Raw genomic sequence first — 22,584 nt, forward strand, 5'->3', positions numbered from 1 at the left:
TATCCCCGTGGAGGAGTGGGGGATGGAGAGGTAAATTCAGGGGAATTCCACCTGAGGGTGGCCACACCTCCATCCCTCCTACGCTTTCCAGAGAACTCGACTAACAAAACTCACCTGTCCTGTTTTCCTTTCTAAGCTTTACCGTCTCTTACCCATCATCACTGAAGATTAGATTAAAGTTCTTGCCTGACAGATTCAGTTACTGTAAATTGATCTGCTTTGCCTAACTGGATTCCTTTAGCTAGGCCACAAACAACAGTGCCATAACAAAATAAGATCTCAGGCGTTTTATCACGGATCATTTGCATTTTTTTATCAAGAAAATGTCATTTTCACTTGTAATAATCCAGTTGGACTTTGTGACTTAATGGTATGTTTTTCTTGTTGTCCATTGGACACATCCACAGAAAGGAGGAAGTAGGCTGAGTTAAACCTTAAATAGAGACTTTGACAATGACAGATTGAAGATGAACATGTGGGCAGGTATTTTTATCAGTTTCAGCAGACGATGTGCAAGAGAGATGAGCAAACCTTACCGAGACTGTTTTCTTGTCTAATTTGTTCACTTAAGTCCTGGGATTACATGCAGTTACTTATCGTTGCAAATAGCACAAATATACGTCATATATGAAAATATATGTGTAAACGCCTACATGTAATCATGCACACACACCTTCACACAAAATCGAATAGTCATCCTTGAGATCTCAACTCTCACTCAGTTAGCCCCTACTGCGTGCTAAAAGCTGCGGCGATAACCCAAAGAAGAGGTGCAGAGTACAAAGATTGGCTCATTTTTCTGTTTCAGTTTCCGTGGCATGTTTGAACTGAATGACTTAAATAATTGCACTGGTCATGCATTTTACCGTGGCAAGGTGCGGGCAGATAACATTCACAGTCACGCCATCATGTGGATCAATCTAGGTCACCCTGCAATGCCTGACAATAGCAACAAGTTTTCTGCCTGTGGAGCGACACTGTTATTTTAAACCAGGCAGTAAAAACATGCCATGAAGCTCATTCTACTCTCCCTAGCTCAGAGAACAGACTTTAAAATGCTGTTTATAAGCACTAGGTCTTCTTCTGGTCTGCTCTGCATTCCCAGAACCAGAACCAAATGAGGAGAAGCAGCATTCAGCTTCTATGCACCACAAATCTGGAACAAACTTCTAGAAAACTGCAAAACAGTCAAAACACTGAGTTCCTTTAAATCTAGATGGAAAACCCATCTGTTAACAGTTGCTTTTTAACCATAATAAATTAAACATTGACCAACATTTTGATGTGTAATGATGGCACTTGGAAAAATGTAATGTTTCAATTGTCGATTTTTGTGTTTTAATGATGTAAAGCTCTTTGAAATGCTGAAATGTGCCACACAATTAAACTTGATTGAACTTGATTATTTTGTTTGCCATTTTGCACCTAAGATGTTGCAAATGATAAATCCTATCAATGGAGCTTTTTTCCACACCACTTGAAATCTCTTTTAAACAAACACACCTTTATGAAGTACTTGCAGACTATATTTAATCTATCATTTTCACAAATATCAAAAAGGTTTGGTTTTATGAAGAAATGCACCTTTTATGATGAAAAACAGTCTTGATAGTTCTTTCCAGTCAGGTTTTAGGACTGATTGGAGAGGATTTCTTTGGGTTAACACCACAGTTTGAGACCTCAGAAAGTCTTGAATAATATAAACCTGTCTGAACAGTGTCCTTAGATCTTTCACTATGGCTTTTATTAAAAACCACATACATTCTAATACTAAATCAGCTTATTACCATCTTAAAACTATTGCCAAAATCAAAGGTTTCCTGTCAAAACATGTCAGAAAAACTGGTCCATGGTCTATTTTATGTAAATTAGACCACAGTAATGGTTTCCTTTATTCAGAAATAAAAAAAAATAAAAAAATAGCTTCTGGATCAGCTAATCCAGAAGCTATTTATTTATTTATTTATTTATTTATTTATTTATTTATTTATTTATTTATTTATTTATTTATTTATTTATTTATTTATTTATTTTTTGCTACAGCTAATCCAGAAACAAGGTCATAAGAATTATATCACACCTGTTGTTAAATCACTGTACTGACTCCATTTGTCAAAAATAGATAAAAAAAATATATATATATTATTTTAAAAAAGCACTGAATGTTATTGAAATGAAATACTTCTATGCCTGTCGGGTAGAAAGCGTGTAGACGCCGTTAGTCTTCAGCTGGGTTTGAAAGCTGGGTTTCTGAACTGCTGTGCTGAAAACATTTTTGTTTTGAACAGAATGAATCTGCTCTGGCAGCTTCAACACCTTCATGGTCCTTTTCTGCTGCTGCTTTGGCCAACAAACACACAAAACGTAGAGTTCGTCCAGAGAGGATGAGTCAGGAGAGGCCGGCAACAGAAGGCCGACTTTATAATTGTCTTTATGTTCATCACTGCACCCAGATTGGGGGCCTGATTGCTAGTTTCTAGCTGTAACAGCTGCAGGTGCGTGCTGACTCTAGATTATTCCTCTTAAAATCCAAAGATAATCACTCCAGGTTTGTTTCTATTCATCTGAAGAAAGTTATAGCACATCCAAGTATTGATTTCTTCAGTGAATCTACTCAGTGCTTGCTTGTCACCAGGCGACATTGTAATGTAGAGCTGTGTATCCTGCATACTAATGGCAACTAATATTACTACTTGTTGTAATCTGAACTAGGGTTAGAGTTAGGGGTTAGGGTTAGGGGGTAAGGGTAAGGTTTAGGGGTTAGGGTTAGGGTTAGGATTTTTTTTTCTTGATGGGCCTAAGATGGAGCCTTGGGGAACCCTGCATGTATTTTTTGTCTGCTGTGATGAGAAGTTACCTGCTGACCCAAAGAAGTCCCGGTTCTTTAGATAAGTTTGGAACCAGTCAGCTGCTGTGCCAGAGGGTCCAACACAGTTCTCCAGTCCATGGTCAACAAGTGACCATGCTGCACTGAGGTCCAACAAAACCACCACCACAGCTTGTGTTCAGATGCATGTCATTGAACAGAGTGCTTGCTCATTATTGGGAAGCTATTTAAGTGCAGAAAAACTTTTTCCAACACTTGATGATATGGAAGGTTGGAGATTGGCTCATCATTTTTCAATAGAAACTTGTCCAGACTGTCCTTTTGTAGCAGTAGTTAGCTAGTTAGTTAGTAGTAGATAGTTGTTGTTTTAAAGCCTGATAAGAGAGATGAGTTCAGTATTTTAATCAGTTCAGATGCATTGACAGGCAAAAGTTTGATTTACAGCATCTGAATAGTAAATCAGACGTCTGGGGCGAAGTGGATAGACACATCCATCAACAGTCTGTTTGTTTGTGTTAGAAAATGCTGTTGATTTGTAAGTTATGACAGATTCTTGGACATCAGATCTGACCATTCCAGTTTGCCCTGTTTCTCCTTATGACTGCCTTTTTTGTTTTTTGTTGCAGAGTTTTAAATAGATGGCTCAGTGGTTTTCTGCATCAGTCCATCCATCCATTTATGCAACACACTTATCCTTGTGGGATCTGCACCCATAATGGATAAAAGTAAGCCCCGCTGGGGAGCATATGTCTATTTTAATTGATTAAAAATATTATGAAGTAAATGTAGTTTAAACATTGTAGCCATATTTAGTAAGGCCAACACTAACTGTTGTTACACTGCAAAAATACAGAATCTTAGTAGTTTTCTTTTAGTTTTTAGTGCAAACCTCTTAGTACACTTGAAATAAGACAAAACTAACTTACAAATAACATTTCAGCAAGAAATATGAGCTTGTTTTAAGTCATTTATTCCTTAATATTAATGAGAAACTGTATGTTCTACTTGTTCCATTGGCAGATTATTTGTCTTATATAACAAGATATTTTCCCAATGTTTTTAGTGAAATAATCTGCCAATGGAAATGGAACTTTTTCATCAATATTAAGGAATTATTTACTTAAAACAAGCTCCTATATCTTGCTGAGAAGTTAATTATAAGTTAGTTTTCTCTTATTCCAAGTGTATTAAGATATTTGCGCTGGAAACTATATTGAAAATACTTGCTAAGATTTTGTGTTTTTGCAGCAAAAGGTTACATTTATTCACTTAAATCATAATTTGCAAAGTTCAGCTGACTTTCAGGTTTTGTCTGGCTAGCTTGTCAAACTCAGTCAGATATGTACCTGTGATTAAGACATTAACTGCTCAGCTCAGCACTTCAAGAATTTACTTGAAGTGCTTTCATTAGCTGCAAAAGGAATGAAGTTCATACCAGTTTGTTTAAACAGCTTCATAACTTTACAGTTTTTGCTATGCAGCAACTTTTACTGACAGTTCATCTGCAGAACTTCAGGTCGTAAATGATCCCACATTGTTTGGTTTGCTACTGTTGAATAGTTAAGAAATCACAGTAAATCAGCACAAAGGAAACTACAAGGTGCAATTTTATAGATATGGACAAGTTTCTGAATGCAGAAACTCAGTGTAATATTTCTGTGTTGTTGAGGATAGTAAATATCTAGAGTATATAACATTTTAATTAAACACAATGTCAACTTTTGGGAATATTTATACACAATGATTTCTGATTTATTTATTTTTTTCAATCCTGAGGATAAAAATGAAGAAGCATTGTACTTTTGATGTAAAGCGACACTATGCTTTTAAGACAGCAACACTTAAAGAGGGAATACATCAGAAGTGTTGGATTTATATGTCGTTAAGAGTATTTGCTCTAAAACACCTAACATGCTAATCATTAATGAGTCTGTAGGTAAATAAGTCAGTTTGTCAGGATCTGGTGTATCTGCTAAATAATGGGTGGCTGTTTATGTCTGAAGCCAAGAAAGAGGCGGCTTTGTGGTTAAACTAGAATAAGTTATTTTTCGATTAACCTTAAAATATCCGATAAAGTTTCTAAAGCAAAAATTCTTGAAAATCATGTTTTCTCTTGAACGTTGACTGAGTAAACACAAAGTTACTGAAAGTGGTTCCATTTTTGTTGATTAAATAAAAGCAATTGAATTAAGTTTAAACTCCTGGGCAAATTAATATATTGTGTTTTACATAAATAAGAATTGTGCGCGGAAAGAATCCACTGTTTCTATCGTTATGTTGAAGTCATTGAAACCTTGACAATACTGCTACTGAATTCAGTTCAGTTCAAGTTCAGTAAACTGAGAAGTCAGAAAAGACTGCAGCTTTATGTGGCAGTGCCATTGATGGTACAGTGAACCATATGTTGTGGGGATAAGTGGGCCTATTTTCTCCTTTTTGCCCATTGCGTTGTCTTGCGTCAGTAACAGCCAGTGAAACTGTACTTTTGCTGAATCTCATAACAGCAATTATGCCCAGTTTCCACCTGTGCTGGAAGAATGCAGCCCAACTGGTTTTTACTCTCTGTAGTGCCAAGATACTGGAGTGTCTTGGAGACAACAGAAAATTCATTTCATCACTTCTCATCACACAACATTTCTATTGTCCACCAGAATTATTACATAAGGCGGGGACTTTCCACAAACATTTGTGGGGCATTTAGAAAACCAGAGTAAGAAAAGAGTCATGATTTTAAGACGGGGAAGTTATGTTTGGATTCTGAACACCCTGAAGTATAACGTCGCTTTATAGTTTTTTGAACACTGAAGTGCTTTGGAAATTTCTGCCCTTTGTGCTACATGTGCAAAAATCAAGAAACGTTGGAAGTACTCTGTGCTTTGTCATACCTCAACTAAACACCTCCAAATACATCAAGAGCTAATATGTTGCATTGTTTCCAAGCAATGAAACCTCTTGCAAACAATGCATCACTGTGAGTATTTTACTGTGAAGTTCTGACTAAGTAAAGTGTAAACGCCCTGGACCAGAAAAAGATGCCTGTGTGTGTTAGGGCTCTAATTTACAAGGGTTCTTCGATTCCAGAACCTGAGCAGGGAGGGAGTCACGTACACTAAGTGCAACATTTCTGAATGACCAGGAAGCTGTCAATCAATTGCACATTCCTTCAACTCATTATTTTTTTTCTAACCCTTCTTGCCAGCTGTGAAGCAGCTCATCAACTTCTGGTGTCTGTGGAATGCAGGAACCTTAAACGTTTCTATCACAACTTCACCAACTTCCAAAGTGCACAGAAAGGGTCTGGTGAGCTGAAGACTCCTGGTAGGAAACAGTTTCATTTGCAGACCAAGGTCCAGGGTTACGAAGCTACAGCCAAAATGGTGATCATCTGCTAATGCAGCCGTTTCCTCGTGCTTCCAGTGTAAGTGAAAACTTCAGCTCATCAGAATGCAGGAGTCTGGCAAGATGACAACAACTGTGTTTTCAATAATTAACTGTCACATTCCAGAAGCATTGTGATACATAACATTTTGTGGTAAGCTCGGCACCATCTCCTCTATCACTGCATGTTGTGTACATTAATGGGATACATTATCTACATACACATCTTTCAGTCCGGTTTCGGTGCTCACCACAGTAATGAGACTGCTCTGGTCAACATTTTCAATGATTGCCACATAAAATACAGACTGTGGAACCTCCTGACACTGCAGACCAAAGTACTGAAGTGACTGGAGAACTGGGTTACACTTTCTGGTGAAGTACTTGACTGGTTTGAGTCTTACTGAAAGGACAAGGATTTATTTGTGCCAGTATGTAAGTTTTCAACAGAGCAGACAAAAACCACACGTGGGGTTCCCCATGGCTCTGTCCTGTGGCCCCTCTTGTTTAATTTGGTTATTTGTATATTTAACGATGTCCATTAGTTTCCACCGTAGTAGAGATTATTCTTCCTGTTGTGGTCCACACACCAAACACTGCAATAAAATTTAATTGGAAACATTACAAAAAAGACATAACACCATTCCTTAAGACAAACAAAATTAAAATAAACTCAAAATTCAGATCAACTGCTTCAACAACTTACAAACATTATGTAAAGACGTAGCAAAATACCTTACCACACAAGCTATTTCAACTATTAGAACTATATTACAAACAAAGGTAAGTACAATTATTTAATTTAATTATTTCATTTGTTTAATATCTACATTGTCCTGCTAGCTCAGATTAGACCAAATCACAAGATAAGTTACATAGTTATGCAGATGATGTGCAACTCTACTTAGCAGTGTCACCAGGTGTTTATGAACCCATTCAAGTGTTGAGTAGATAAACTGAAGGAAATCAATGCATGAATGTGCCAAAACAACTAAAGATAAACTAAGTGTTCTTTGTTGAATTGATTACTGCGACAGTCTTCACCAGTCTGTCTAACAAGACAATCTAGATGTAGAATGCTGCTGCCTGCATCCAGCTCTAAAGTCCTTGCACTGTTATCTGTTGTCATATGAACCTTGCAGACCACTCAGGTCTTCTGGTTTTAGTCTACTCTGCATCTCCAGAATCAGAACCAAACATGGAAAAGCAGATTTTCTGTTTCCAGACTCCACTAATCTGGAACAAACTTCCAGAAAATGGCAATATTGAAACACTGAGTTCTTTTAAAATACGTCTAAATGCAGATTTCTTTATAGTTGCCTTCAGTTAATACTAACTGGAACCATTTTTGTCTGTCTTTAGCATTTCTTTACGCTTGTTTATTATGCCAGTGTAATGTTTTGTGTACAGTCGTGTCCTGGAAACGACTGTGACCAAATCAATTGTCAAGATGCAGAAGACTCAAACAATCATGTGCTGCCTTTAGGGTCAGAGGTCAGGATTTTGCTTGTGCAAATACTTTCTCTGTTCAATTCACTGAGATGCACACAGTTTCCCGGAGACAGAAAGTTAACCATTCAGTGCATTTATATTTTGGACAATGTGAAACAAAATTTAAATGTTTGGTTCTGAAGAAAGGTCCTGTGATCTCTACACCTACATTTCTTTGCTTCGTGTTGAACTCAACCCATGCTGCTGCTCAGAGTCTGTTGGTGTTTGGATGGATTGTTGTTGCCTGTGGCAGCCTTCAGAATGGTCACCGAGGCATCTATCAGTCTGTATCAGAGTACAGACTGATACATGCCTATTTAAAAGGGAGCAAATCCTTTTTAAAAAGATTTGCTCCCCTCCTTAGAATTTTATTTTATTTTTTTTTAACTCTAACAGTCTTGATTACTCCAAAGAGGCTCCATATCATTTCTTTATTTAGCAGATCATATATCTCTGAAGATCTGCAAACATTCCTGTTATATCGTATCATAGCTTTGTACTGACACCTAATGGCCACAGACAACAACATCTGCTTCATTTACGTTTTTAAATAAAGGATTTACCACATTTGCGTCCTGATGCAGGTTTCCAGATCTATGCTGATGACGTTGTTTATGTAGCTGGTAAGTTTACAGTTATATCTGTTTCATCACAGCTGTCTCTGTGTCTCACAGTGAATCTAAACATAACTGTCATTTTTCTCCTTTTTCATAGGGTTTATTAATTAGTCTCAGTAATTCTAATGGAAAGATTTAGTGGACAAATTATTGAACAAGCCTCAGAAGTAGCACATATTGGTGTCATTTTGGATTTTCATTTAATATTTGACAAATGTGTCAAGATGTTGAGTAAGCAGAACCTCACAGTCCTTCAGGATTACATTTGCCTTTTCATGCCGCAAATGTTTTCATGCATTTAGTGATGTTTATTCTCATGTAAAGTGCCGTGTCCCTGTCGGTCACAAGCAGCACCTACAATAATCAGGGTGGAATATAATCAGGCGATTAGGATGCCTGCTTGATCACATTGCAGTCATGTTCTTAACAAAGTGAGCCTGATGAACCTTGAAAATAATACATTAAGTTTTCCCACCAATTTTAAGCAACTTGATGGAATTGCCTTTTGTTTGTAAAGTTTTGGTTGGAATGTGCAACTGGTGAATATTCCCACAGTCACTTTTTTTTAGTTAATCGTCGTTATTTTTCTAGAAGTCAGTTTTAATTTCCTATTAAAGGGAGCTTTTGTGTAATTTATTGTCAGAAAAGTTTTGTTGTTTATCATTGATTTGTAAAAGAAACAAAAAGGGCAAAGCACGTAAGGGGTGAGTAGTTTGTATAGGCACTGTACTTGTTAGATTTGGTAATGGGACAGTAGTGATAAAGGAAGGTGCGTTTAAATCCTCAACATTTTATTGGTTGATGAATGAGAAAAGAAAAACTAATGAAATTACTCAACTTACTGTAAAACATACTGGACTGAACAAGTCATATTATAAATTATGTAAATATCAAACTGAGCTATGTTGTTATTGCAATCAGCCAAAACAACATACATAGCTCATGTAACACAATTTATTGAAATGCAATATATGCATTACAGTAAAACAAAATGTGGAGGCCAAATTAATGTATAAATATTAAGTCACTTTTAAAACTTATTTGTTTACTTAGTAATTAAATAAGTGCATTTGTAGTCCAGACATTGGTAGAATTATTATATTACAAGTGGATAATTTCATAATGTTTTATTGTAAATACCGGTAAGTGTTTTATTAGAAGTTTGTATATTTTGTTACTTAATTGGCCGCTTCGCAATTTATGCAAATGAGGTGTGCCGCGCTGGAGAGTTAACGAAGGATGGAGAGAGAAGAGAAGGGAAGGCGCTGCAAGTAGATCGACAGAACCACACGGGTTTTCAACCGTAGTTTGTTTGTGGAGTTTATAAGAACCAATTGCTCTTGTAAAAGAATTACGCAAAAACTGTGATTTTTTTAATTTATTTATTTATTTATTTATTTATTTATTTATTTATTTATTTATTTCATCTTTACTTCGGAGCGCTGTGAAGTTTTAATTTTTTCCTCCCTAAACACACGGGTGAAATTTGAAAAATTAACCTTGTGGCAACACACAACATATTTAAAAAAAAGAACTGTGGAAGGTCTCGCTAAGTGTGTATAGCCAAATAGATTATTATTATCTTTTTCTTTCTTTTTTTTCGAATAGTTACAATATTTACAAATCAAGTGTACAAAAAGAATCGAAGATTTTCTCTCTTTTTTTCTTCTATTTATTTATTTATTTATTTATTTATTTGTTTGTTTGTTTATTTATTATTTGGGTTTTTTTTTCCCCCACATCCCTCACTCCAGACCAGTGGGTGGCGAGAATTCACATATCGGCTTTTGCACTGTCAAGAAGTAGAAGAAGAAGGGGGGAAAAAAGACGACGAAGAAGAAGAGTATTGTCGTCGTGTAACACTGCGTTTTTGTTTTCCAATATTTATTAGACCCGTTTTCGGTTATCGGGCTCTTTTAGCACAGCTAGCTGTTTTCTGTATATAATGACGTCTAAGTGAAACGTATTGCCGTGACAGACTCACGGGTATTTAGCTAAAAACAAGCTAACAGCAGGAGTTAGCAGGAGTTGCGCATCAGTACCTCTTTCAGCTGATCCAAAATGTACACTCTGCTGTCTGGATTATACAAGTACATGTTTCAGAAGGACGAATACTGCGTGTTGATCCTGGGTCTGGATAATGCAGGAAAGACGGTATGTTGTCTGCCGTCAGTGGCGTCTTCCTGACATTTACTTCTTGTTTTTCTTTCTCTATGTTATTGTGTGGTTGTAAAAAGTGCAAAGAGAAGATCCTATTTTGGTTTATTTTGGTGGAGCTTCAATTAAAACCAAGTCTTTTAACTCTGTATGAAACAGAACATATTTATTTATAGTTGTATTAATTTCTTAGCATTTGGTGGATTTATTTAATGTGATCAACCGTTTTGGATTTCCTTCCACAAGTTTTTCACAACAGTTTGCAGGAATCTTTTGGCCCATTCCTCCAAAAATGGAAGTGTCTGTTCTGAACTGCATTTGTAAACTGTAAGCTGCCTCTTATGTCGCTGTTGGAAAAATTGCTTCTTCTTTTCTGAGTGGCATTTCGGCCATTGATGTTTGTACAGAAACTGGACTTTAAACACTGTAGTACCAGTTTTAGCCATCAGCTTCCTCAGGTTTTTAGCTTCTCTTCACTCATCTCACACTAAAACTTATTTGTTTCAGGGACCCAGAACAGGTTCCATGTCCCTCGGAACAGATACAAACTCACAACATCACACATCCTCCACAGTGCTTAGTAGTTGGATTTTACTTAATAATGAAGGATTTTTAGCGATGTTGCTCCAAAAGATCTGATTGCTATACAGATAGCATCTAAAAGCTGTTTTGGAGATTTGGTAACCACAAGAAGCCACTCGTTTACCTTGTTTACCATCCTCTTCACCAAACAAGACGAACGTTTTGTCATAGTTGCAGTTATTTTACACATCTTCAGCATTGTTCTGATGAGTTTGGTCAGAAACCTGTCAGATCTGCTGTAGAGTTGCAGCTTGTATGTCCGTTATGATCCAGAGAACCAACTGTTGCTCTCTCTCTGTCTGCAGACCTTTCTGGAACAGACCAAGACTAAGTTCAGTAAAAACTACAAGGGGATGAATCTGTCCAAAGTCACAACAACAGTTGGGTTAAACAGTAAGTTGATATTTAAATCGTGTTTCGAAGGCTTCTGAAACCACGCAGATTTGTTTGTCCTAATTCAGATACTCGTGCCTGTTATCCAGACTTCTGTAGTTACAAACAGAAGCTGCTTGAAATTGTTCTCCTGTGTCGGAGTATTTCTCACGGATCTTTCTCTTCTCTTCACAGTTGGTACCATCGACGTCGGCAAGGCTCGCCTAATGTTCTGGGATCTGGGCGGTCAGGAGGAGCTGCAGTCTCTCTGGGACAAAGTATGCTACAAATGAAGCACCAGCAATATGAATTCTCTGTTAGGGGTTGGCATTTATCATATCATGAAAAATAAGAATTTTGATTTAACGTTGTCACAATAAATTACAGTAAAAAAAAAATCTAAACTGACAGTATTGTTTGGAACGGTATTTTTACTATTTTCTTTGCTGTTTGTTCCATGAGAGCGTTTCTATTGTACATCTACAGTAAATGTTTAGGTAGAATATTTCAGGAGAAAGAAATGTTTGAATTGTTAAGTACTTTTTAAAACTGTTATCAAATTTTATCCCAATAAACAGCCAAAGGTTAGGATGTAGTGAACCCAGGATCCAGTGTGTTGATTTGAGTTTTTTGCTCGTACAGAACTGCCTGTAAAAAATTCTGCTGTTGGAAAAACTACCTTTTCTTTCATGCTGTAGTACTACGCAGAGTCTCACGGAGTCATCTATGTGATTGATTCAACTGACGAAGAGCGCCTTTCAGAGTCAAAGGAAGCCTTTGGTAAGTTCTGTTTTGATTTTATGGCAAAAAGTCAAATCACTTTATTGTAGTGAAAAGATAAATAACCGTTTAGACCTACATGAATTGTATCAGGATTGTTTTCCAGAGAAAATGATCTGCAGTGAGGCGTTAGAAGGCGTTCCACTCCTCATTCTTGTCAACAAGCAGGATGTACCGGTACAGTAACCCTTCATTACTCCGATATTCATGTTCATATTCACACAGAGACGTGGGGCAAATTCACAAAGGTCTCTGCAGTTTGATGATATATAAACATCTGAAAAATTACAACCATGGTGAATACCTTGGAAATATCAAACAGCAGCATTGTTTGTGTTCGTTTCAAATTGGGTTAACCGATTTCCCTAAGGAGATTGGCAATCGACTAACATTTACAAGTGAAATGTTAGTCTTATAACCCACCAGGTCACATCTGCACCTGTGCAGTTACCCCACTGTTACCGACTCAGTGACTTGGTCGCTATATTTAAGGACTTTTTGGAGAACAAATTCGGTATCAGCCGAAATTGTAATCAGGTCTTTTAAAGGCCCGACCTCACAAAGACACTCTGTGAGGAAACTGCAATCTGCTCACCACCAATTTCAAACATTAGCTGTGTTTCCATTACCCATAAAGCTGCACAAATCCACTTAATGGAAACACAGCAATTTTGAAAAAAAAAAAATAATAATTAAAATTTTCAGCTGGGTTCACCAGAGCTGTCGTAGCAACAGTTCATAAAAAGTTGATGGCTGAGACGATGAACGCTGAATTCTGAATATATCTCATATAACTGTTTACATTTGTCACTGCCATGAGTTTTAATCACTTATCGTGTGAACAAGCTCATTCATGTGTTAATGTCTTATTTAATGGAAACGCTGCAACTGTGCAATTATGAAATTTTTTTTGTGACATTAGCAGAATATAGACAAAGATTTGTGCACATTTGTAAAGGAAATGATGCAGCTACTGTAAAAGTATCACTGTTGAGAACAGGTGGTGATTTTGACTAAGAAGAACAAAAAAGGAACAAAACTAACTTTTGACACTCCTGACTTTACATAGAGATGGCAGCGATGTTATCAAAGCAGAAATGAATCTTCTTTTCCTCTGGGTCTGATGGTTTCTGAGCTTTTTTTTATTCAGAATAATAATCTTATGATATTTGGCTTTAGTGAACATTGATTTTTCTTTTTTCTCTTTGTCCATTTTGACTTGTTAAAAATGGCAAATAAAATATCTACAGTATTAGACAAACCAGGAAAGAGTTTGTGAGTGTAGTACTTTGCCCTCGTGTTGCTTTTGACGGTTGTCATGTGTATTTTTTCTCTTCTCAGAGTTGTTTGTCGGTTCCAGACATCAAAACAGCCTTCAGTGACTCGGCACCGAAGATCGGCAAAAGAGACTGCTTAGTGCAGCCCTGCACTGCCCTCACAGGGTATGAATACCTCTGGGCTGTAGCGCTGTGTTTCAGCAGACAATATAAAGAGTTATTCATGTTTTTGGCACTTAATAAATGTGTGAAGGATAATACTTGTAGCTTGTTGAATGCACATTTTGAGAGTATTTAATGTTTGGACTGTTGGCACATGACAAGGGCATCCTCACTGCCTAAATGAAAACAGAAATCACTCCTTTCACCACAAACATTAACAATTAAAGAGACAAGTGGATGTAGTAGATGCACTTTATATACACCAAATAAAAAACACCTATTTACTTTTTCTCACAGTCTTAAGTTAAACCAGATAAAGCTTCTCTTGTTTTAGGTAGTTGGAAATAATTTTGGAAATTCTAAGTGCCAGAATAATAAGAGGCGGAAAATGTCAGACACATATTTATCAACATCTTTCAGATTCAGAAGATTCAATTCAGCATCAGTTTGAGACACTTTATGAAAAAAATAAATCCACTTGTTGCTGATTCTTCCCTCGTTGTGCTGCAGGGACGGAGTGAACGAAGGCATTCAGTGGATGGTGAAGTGTGTGGTGAGGAACATTCACCGGCCGCCCAGGCAGAAGGACATCACCTAAAACATGGCTGACCCCACATATTCTAGACGTTGGCTGAGTTTTTGGACATTCCATGTGACCCCTGGAGTTGATGACATTCTGATTTTTTTCTAGTTTTACACTATTTGGAAGTTTTTTTCTCTTTGGACTCTTGTTACAGTGTGACTGTACAGGTTGATTTTGCACTGTGAACTTGGGGTGATACATTTTTTTAGAGATCAGTAGCGGACTGCTCAGTCAGTTGAGCCTCACTGACAGCAAGGAAACATTGATATGTCACTTCTCTTATAAATACAACAAGTTTTCATTACTTTAGTCGGGTCCTTAAATTCATTTTTCCTTTATTTACAGGTTTAGACGTATCTGGCCATGAAGTTCAACATTTAATATCTGTTATATCCAAAAAGGTCACAATATATTTGAGGACGCGGGTTAAAAATGAGTGTTCAAACATTATTTTTATTTAAATACTTTTTCTTGAAAGTCTGATTTGTTCAGCTGCTTTTAACTTTCTGTGAAGAAAAAGAGAAAAATATAAACCTTTACTCCCCATGTCGAAGCACAACCACCCTCCCCAAAGGGCATGATTCTCGCTTCAGGTGAGAGAGGTCCCAGGTTCAAATCCCGGACGAGCCCCCATAAATATGTTGTGTCCCAAAAAAGAGCACAACATATTTCAGGACACAGGGTCAAAAATGAGGGTTCAAACTTTCTTTTTGTTTAAATACTTTATCTTGAAAGTCTCTTTTGCTCATGCTCTACTGCATGTAAACAGAGTGCTTAAAAGGTTACGTACTGTGTATTCATTCAAGCAAACAATCAAATGCATTTATCATTTTATTCTTTATATGAAATTGTGCAACAAAATATGATGGCGTTTCTCTAAAACTACATCAGGTTTCTGTGGTGGGTGGACAAGTGGATCAAAGACCACATGAGTGTAATGACGGTTCAGCTGTGGGAAATGTAAAACTTGTGGGAGCTGCAGAATAATTCAGATGATTAGAGTCAAATGTGTTTTATTATCTTTCCGTACAAAAGATACAATCAAAAATTAACAGTATTAAAGTTTACACATTTGCACACTTGAAATAGACATAAAGTCATTATGTGAAAGCTGCAGGTTGGTATGAGGATGTGACGTTGACTTTCTCTCCATCGGTGGAGCAACACTTCCCTCTAGTGGCCAAAGTATTCCTTCACGTCAGCATTGGTCGGACAGGTTGCAGTGTCACAGACAGAATTACTTCAGTATGTCTGCTTAAAGCTGTAGCTTTTATTAAAAGAAAAAAAGGTTACATTTTTAAAATATAAAATGTTCACAGTGCAGTGGATGTATCCTGTTTAGTAGCTGTGATGCAGGAAGGCTGAACATGGGATTTGATAAGCTGATTAACATTTCATTATTTACAAGGAATCAGTGGGATTGGACTGTAGCAGTAGGATACTGACACCTCCAGGGAGAAAGAAGATATTTACATCAATAATAAAGATCAAAAATGTGAAGAAGGGCCCTCCACAATGGTGTACATAAGTGAAGACATGCTTTCCGACTGCAGGGTGCAGGGTAAACTATGGATCTTTGAAACCAAATAAAGACTCTCAGTATCTCTTGTCACTTGAAACAGAATGAAGACTTCCAGGAAAGATGGTGACACTTTCCCACCTAGACAGACTTAGTCAAAAGTCTTCTTTCCTTTTTTTTCTTGCTATAACTTCCTTACTTTAAGGCAGGGGTCCCCAAACTTTTTCCTGCGAGGGCCACATAGCTGTTCCTTTCTCTGGTCGGGGGCCGGTCTTAGTTTTTGGAGAAAGAAACCTTAGAAAATCTTGTCGACGGGGGGATGGGAGGTTGGGGGGGGTGGGGGGGTGGAAGGAGGGCTGTTCTGTCTTTGAAACTGTCGAGCGGGGAGGGACGACGATGACGACGACACATTCACGCTTTTAGATAGATTTTTACCCAGAATGCAAATGGAAAAAACCGTGAGTGAAACGGTGACTGGGACTGATTAGTACATATTCCATTGAGGGAAAGTAAGTTTCACATCTGCTCAAGCCCCCTGGTGGTTGAAGAAAAATCCACATATAAACCGGAAAATACAATATATGAAAAAAACACTGAATGCTCTCTGGTATGAGGAGGCGGGCCGGATCCGGCATTGTTCAGGGGGCCGGACCAAATGACGTGGCGGGCCGGATCCGGCCCGTGGGCCGTAGTTTGGGGACCCCTGCTTTAAGGTCTGGAAAGTTAAATGAAGGAAAGAAACTACTTAAAGTAAAAGACTGTCGTTGCTTTGTGGCTGCTGTGATGATAATGCTTTACACAAGCACACTTTGTTCTGTGAAGAAGGATGAAAATCTAGTGTTGTTTGTCAATAATGAAATAATTCTTACACAAAAAAATAAAAAATAATAATCTTCCAACATCTCCTCCTACCCCATTTTATTTCCTCAAGTCATTTGATTTTGATAAATTTAACACAAAGTAACATTATAAATATCAAAAGGCTTTTCTATGGACGTGTTGTAGATAGTGATGATAGCTGGAAGGGTGTCCTGTAGCAGTCAGTATTACAGCATTTCTGGATAAGCGTCTCTGCTGTTGGATCCCAGTCTTATGGAGAGGATACTCAGGACTGCAGGGGGACGAGGGTGCAGACACACTGTATGTGAAAAATCAGCACATCCAGGTCGACTCGACAGATAAGGCTCTCTTAAATGTGTTATATCTTATCTTTTCAGAGTGTCATACACGGCCATGTACACAGAAAGATTGGTTCTCTCATTGCATATCGTTCAGAACAGTTTCCAGATAATCTTAATTGATAATGAAGCGTGTCTGTGGCATATCTATTCGGGACACGTAGCAGCTATATCATGTAATGCATCAGCAATCCATTACATTTAGGACAGGAGACCAACCGACAAACCATGAACTGACCCACTACTGTGATCTTGATTCATATTGTATAGAACAGAGTCTGACTTGCGATGCATTTCCCTTTTACTGCCCAGAGATGGTCCTTATTTTTAAGCAAGTGCATTCCATCTTCTAATAAGATGGCAGGAGAGAAATTGAGCTGATTCGCATTTTCATGAATTAAAATGAATGTGCAAAGTTTACAGCCTAATAATCCCCAGAGGTTCCAGAGCAGACTCCATAGACAAAAAGAGACAATGCTTCTCAATGAGCTTCTTCAACATTTTTAAGTTCCTGGCTTTCTAAAGCAAGTGATGAAGATATTGAACAACTCTCCATAACAGACTTATAGAAGATACGCAGCGTCTTGCACTGAGGGACCAAAGCTTCCTCAGTAAGTGCATTTGGTTCTGATCCTTCTTGTAAACAGCTTAACTGTTACACCTAGGTGAACATTGGCATGTTTGTACTCCACTATAACCTCCACTCATTCTACCATGATTGATCTGTTTCTGGAGAAATCTAAAATCTTGGTGTAGTTTACATTCAGCATAAGATGGTTGTTTTCACACCAAAGTGGCCCAGTAGTTGTCTCTATGCAGCTTCTTGACCACCTTTGGTACACCTGACAACTGCACAGGCATCTGAGTATTTCTGTAAACGACAGGAAGATGTTTTATGCTGGAAGTCGGAGGTGTACAGTGTGAGAAGGAACGGTGAGAGTACAGTTCCTCATGGTGCTCCTGGTTGGATACACAGTCCGTCGGTTTCAAACTGTGGTCTGCTGTAGGTAATCATTAATTCAGGTGATTCTAGAGATTCTGACAGAGCTGATTTGAGTTAAACTGGAGGGAATAAAGGGAACCCAGGTCTCATAGTGTTGCCTGCTTTTCTCATTTTTATGTCCAGTGAGAGGTTAGCAGAAATGCTAAGGAGGCTTAGCTGTGCCTCCATGTCCTGCAGTGGCTGTCAATCAGAAAAATGTGGATATTTGAAGACGGGAAGAAGCTTGCATGTGAAAATAATTGGGCCCCAACAAACTGTGTGATAGCAATATTCTTTTAGTTTTGACGTGTTGCATCAAAACTTCATTTTGCACATCCTGAAGTATTAGGACGAAGCATTGGGGAACATTTTTTTCCTGAACTCCAATCAGCCAAAAATGTTTATTTACTTTTTTGTGAACATTGAATACAGACAAAAGCATACCTACACTCACCACATGCTTGTGGACATGTATTTGTATTTTCCCCAAATTATTATTTTTTTTCTGCACCATTTGGTGGCACCATGAGGGAGGAGGAATCTATGAGCTATTGCTTAAATAGTTCTGAGGTTTACACACTTCCCCCTTTCTTTTGCAAATATAACAGTGGTCCTTACATGATCTCATATGCTTTATTTACAATAAAATTACACTTAAATAATGTTTTTATTACTTTATTTCCAATAAGATGTACTTTGGCAGCTGTTAATAATGTAGTCATGAGTACAAAGGTTGTTTCGGTTTGTTGGCAAATTTGATTTCTTGTCTCATATTTTCCCAAAACTACATTTTTTTCTGCATCAAGTTATAATACAGGTAAGTACATGGTTTTACAAACAATAGATGGAAGAGGAGATTTGCAGTCTTTTTGATTGTTAGTTTGAGCTACATTTTCATCGCTACCACTGAAAGCTCAAGGCCAAACGCAGCACTTGCAGTGGTCACCGAAGACGGATCCAGTTCCGCAGACCCGCTCGTACGTGGTGCCTCCAGCACACATGTAGAACTTGGCCTTGTCGTCGGGGTGGGCATAGAGACCGTCGGCCTTGCCGTTGCAGAAGCCAGATCCCGGAGCATGTGTAGTGGTGGTGGTGGTGGTGGTAGTGGTGGTTGGAGACGTAGTGCTAGCGCCAGGCTTGGGGGTGGTGGTTGAGGGCATTGGTGGAAGCTCTGTACGGGCAGAATTGTAGTATTACTACATGAATACCACTCATAAACTGGTATTTCCCTTTTATAAAAAGAAAACACTGATGAAGACATTGTGTCGTGTGGACTGAGGCTGAATGCTACCACGCCTTACCGATGTTGAGAAGACTGCGGAGATGGTTCAGTAGAGGGTGGCTTCCTTCTCCACAGAATTTTCCAGCAAAGTCGTCTAAATCAAGGGCCCAAACAAAGGCTCCACCAAACTTCTGCTGCTGCAGGTAGTTGACCTGTTTGACCACACATAAGATACGCTGTTGGAATCACCTTACACACACTAAGTGTTCTGGGAGAAGCTCTTTATACCTTGATCCTGTAGCTTTCCTTGTTGTCAAATCCTACCCACTCATTGTTTTTGGTTGCATATGGAACTTTCTGGTCATCGATCCACTGGATGGTGGTGTCCTTCACAAAGTTGCAGATCTACACAATATAAAACATTGTCAGGAATATAGAACTTTGTATTTCATTTGTAGGCCATTACCTGTCAAATACTACCAATATGATACTGATAATAAGTAAGTATCCAAAGGCAGTTGTTTACTTCATAGTAGGACCAGAATCCAGCTTCACGGGTGTATGGTCCGGCTGAAGCGGGTCCACTTATAGGGGCTCCAACACCTGTATTTGCCGATGTTAGACGGAAGGTACGACCGTAGGCTGCGAATCCCATTCTCAGCTTCTCTAATGGGGCGCCATTGTCTCTCCAGTACGTCATTGCGTAGTCCTAAGAATTTTGATTGAACAAAAGATAAACATAAATAAATAAAAATACCCTGGTACCAAAACAATCCATTCATTTTTTTTGCACATGCATAGATAGCCCTTACATCTTCCCCCATTCCTGTGATCTGTGCAAGATCATAGGAATGGGGGGCCTATCTCATGTGGATGGCAGGTGGGGTGTACTCTGGACAGAGTGCAAGTCCTTCACCGGGCAATACAGATTCACTCAGAACTAATTATCTTGCATTCACACAAACACACCTAAAGGCAAACTAGGGGACAGTTAACCTGACATATGTTTTAGGACGGTATAAGGATGCAAAGGGATCCTTACAGTGTTGAAATAGATGAGGTCGCCTGCATCCTGAGATCCTTGGTACAGTGGGCTGTTATGGCCAGTGAACGAGTCCCAAGTTCCATGGAAGTCATAGGTCATGACATTGATGAAGTCCAGTTCCCTAGGTAAACAAAACCCTTAGTCAACAACTCCCAGACTTCCTGTGAGAAACAACTTGACACAGCACTTACTTGGCAACCTCAGCGATCTCGAATCCACCATCGATGGTTCCCTTTCCGGCAGGCACTGCAGCAGTCAGCATGAGCCGAGGTTTACCTGTGGCTGCAGCCTCTGCGGCATAAGCTGCAGCAAGTTCCTGCAATAATTACCCCAAAACTGTGAGGATGGAGGTCAACATAAAACATGGAAATATAGTTTAGTGTTGCAAAAGAAGCTTCTTTTTTTTTTCAACCTACCCTGCAGAGAAGAGTAAACCTCTCCTTATCCTCAGGGGGGCTTCCACGGGCACCCGGGTACTCCCAGTCCAGATCCAGTCCATCAAATCCATGCAGCCTCAGGAATTTGATTGAAGACTGGATGAACTTCTGACGGTTTTCTGGTGTGGACACCATGATGGAAAACCTGTAGGAGACAGATTTTAAGGACCAAGACACTTTTTAGACAAAGTCAGCCAATAGTTATTGACCTTTTGCTGCAGGTCATTTGTCTCAGGAGTTTAAAAGACAATCCGGATGTGTCATCCTTGCACCAGGAAGTCATACTTGGTAACATTTTGATTTGCACAGTTACTTACTGAGTGGAGCCAAAGTTCCAGCCACCAACAGCCAGCAGAGTCTTCAAGTGAGGATTCCTAGAAAAATAAAAAGAAAACAGAGTATTTGAAGAGCATGTAGTGCAGTGTTGAATAGAAGTGAACATTTAAAGCTTAAGGCTTTAAATGTTTGTCTGACATAACGATCTTAACTGTGTTGACTTACTTCAACTTCAGGTCATTGAAGGCCTTGTAGAGGACATCGTCGTTCCATTCGTAGGTAACCAGCTCGTTGGCGTGATTGATGATGGAGAAGGCATAGATCAGAGAGGTACACAGAAAGGGGTCTACATTTTGTGGCAGGAATTTGCCGTCACCAGGCCTGTACTGAGACCAGTTGGTGAAATAGCACTCCATTCTGCTTGTGTATGCTGTGAAAGAGCAACAAAATATGAAATTATAACCTCAAAGTGAAGTTCTTCAAAATTAAGTATGTAAATCGTGTCGGTTGATGAAAGTATGTCTTATCTTACCCAGCTGGACAAACACCAGACACAAGGCTTTGGAGGATAAAAGAATAGGGAGACAAATTAAACCATACATTCAACAATACAGATGGACCTCATAATGGTTGTTGAACCATGATTTTTACAATACCTGTGAGCAATACGAGCCTTGCCATGTTGTAAGTTAGTTGTTTTTTTTTCTCACAACTTCTTTAGATGACTACAAGAAAAAAGAAAGAAAGAAACAGAGAGTTTTTAAATTAGTAACACAGGAAAGTCAGCACAGCCAGTTTCAGTTAAACATCAGAGGACGTCCTTCCCCTCCTCAACTCACCGTGGGACCAGACCAGAAATCCAACGAGTTGCAGGAAACTGTGGTCTTTTATACACTGCTGAAGAGAGAAAGTGAGTGAGAGAGAGAGGGAGGGAGAGAGCAAAAGTTGTACCAACCTCCAACAAACTAGAATCATAAATATAATGTTTATTAGAATATGTAAAGATAAGATGGTACAATGCTACATATGGACAATAATTTACTTATTCAGGGTCTAGGTGTCATTGAGATTGCGCAACAAATTACATATTATCATATCATTGATCAACCATAAAGACCTTTGAGCACTGTACATCAGTACAATATTGTTGCTGTTGTCATGAGAACTTGCTAGGAGAATAGATAGTGTCAAAATAGTGCAGTAAATAAAATACTTAAGTCAGCTGCAGAAACAACATCCTTTTCACAAAAATTATGTACTTTAATTTGCTATTATATTTATATATTAATTGCTTCATGGCTGAATTTCCTGCATCAAGCAGACTGTAACTTTATATACCTGAAAAAAAATGCAACAACATTAGACAGAAAATGGAATAACTTCAAAAGGGTGAGATTTTTCCATTTTGCGTTCACACATAGGCAAGCTAGCAGAAAGGCTAATGGAGTTTTTCTCCAGCATAATTGGAGTTTTTTCTATTCAGAGCTTTGGTTGCTCTATCTTCTTTCTTTAGAAAACCACTGACTGTCACTCAACAATATATTCTGCAGCTTACAGGTCATATTTCTGCCCTCGGTGATTGTGAACTGCAGTACTGATCCAGCCTGGGACACAAAACTGGGATGAAAAGAAAACGGTCAGCTGTGCAGATCAGCTTCAGAGTTGCATAATGGGGATATAAAGCCGACACAAATAAACT

At 38.4% G+C, this 22,584-nt stretch overlaps 2 protein-coding genes across 3 annotated transcripts; one reads left to right on the forward strand and one right to left on the reverse strand.

Moving 5' to 3' along the window:
* The first annotated feature begins 6,049 nt into the window (after positions 1 to 6,049).
* Positions 6,050 to 14,535, forward strand: arfrp1 (ARF related protein 1). 2 transcript variants are annotated; one of them, XM_088005325.1, is made up of 7 exons: positions 6,050 to 6,245; positions 11,358 to 11,445; positions 11,620 to 11,702; positions 12,123 to 12,204; positions 12,311 to 12,381; positions 13,546 to 13,646; positions 14,154 to 14,535. In XM_088005325.1, the coding sequence occupies exons 1-7, from the start codon at positions 6,219 to 6,221 to the stop codon at positions 14,239 to 14,241; spliced, it is 540 nt and encodes a 179-aa protein (XP_087861451.1). In that variant the 5' UTR covers positions 6,050 to 6,218; the 3' UTR covers positions 14,242 to 14,535. The 2 variants fall into 2 exon arrangements, with proteins under 2 accessions (XP_087861451.1, XP_014846489.1); XM_014991003.2 differs by lacking the exon at positions 6,050 to 6,245 and adding an exon at positions 10,108 to 10,467.
* Positions 14,536 to 18,519: 3,984 nt separating this feature from the next.
* LOC106920148 (acidic mammalian chitinase-like) lies at positions 18,520 to 21,566 on the reverse strand. The gene is made up of 11 exons (XM_088005961.1): positions 21,542 to 21,566; positions 21,418 to 21,444; positions 21,111 to 21,348; positions 20,927 to 20,983; positions 20,589 to 20,754; positions 20,364 to 20,488; positions 20,170 to 20,293; positions 19,654 to 19,836; positions 19,416 to 19,532; positions 19,207 to 19,339; positions 18,520 to 19,076 (listed from the first exon to the last, which is right to left on the reverse strand). The coding sequence occupies exons 1-11, from the start codon at positions 21,564 to 21,566 to the stop codon at positions 18,820 to 18,822; spliced, it is 1,452 nt and encodes a 483-aa protein (XP_087862087.1). The 3' UTR covers positions 18,520 to 18,819.
* Positions 21,567 to 22,584: the final 1,018 nt, after the last annotated feature.

The sequence above is a fragment of the Poecilia mexicana genome, unplaced genomic scaffold (assembly GCF_051168715.1).
Source record: "Poecilia mexicana isolate PSO_F unplaced genomic scaffold, ASM5116871v1 scaffold_5, whole genome shotgun sequence".
Classification (NCBI taxonomy): domain Eukaryota; kingdom Metazoa; phylum Chordata; class Actinopteri; order Cyprinodontiformes; family Poeciliidae; genus Poecilia; species Poecilia mexicana.

What these genes read in the sequence shown, in the direction of transcription:
- arfrp1 (XM_014991003.2), top strand. Translation starts at nt 10,375, where the DNA reads ATGTACACTCTGCTGTCTGGATTATACAAGTACATGTTTCAGAAGGAC. An exon ending in TGGATAATGCAGGAAAGACG is followed by an intron (nt 10,468 to 11,357) that starts GTATGTTGTCTG and finishes CTCTGTCTGCAG; the next exon opens with ACCTTTCTGGAACAGACCAA. An exon ending in AGAGTCAAAGGAAGCCTTTG is followed by an intron (nt 12,205 to 12,310) that starts GTAAGTTCTGTT and finishes ATTGTTTTCCAG; the next exon opens with AGAAAATGATCTGCAGTGAG.
- LOC106920148 (XM_088005961.1), bottom strand. Translation starts at nt 21,566, where the DNA reads ATGGCAAGGCTCGTATTGCTCACAG. An exon ending in AAGGCTCGTATTGCTCACAG is followed by an intron (nt 21,445 to 21,541) that starts GTATTGTAAAAA and finishes TATCCTCCAAAG; the next exon opens with CCTTGTGTCTGGTGTTTGTC. An exon ending in TGGAACTTTGGCTCCACTCA is followed by an intron (nt 20,755 to 20,926) that starts GTAAGTAACTGT and finishes TGTCTCCTACAG; the next exon opens with GTTTTCCATCATGGTGTCCA.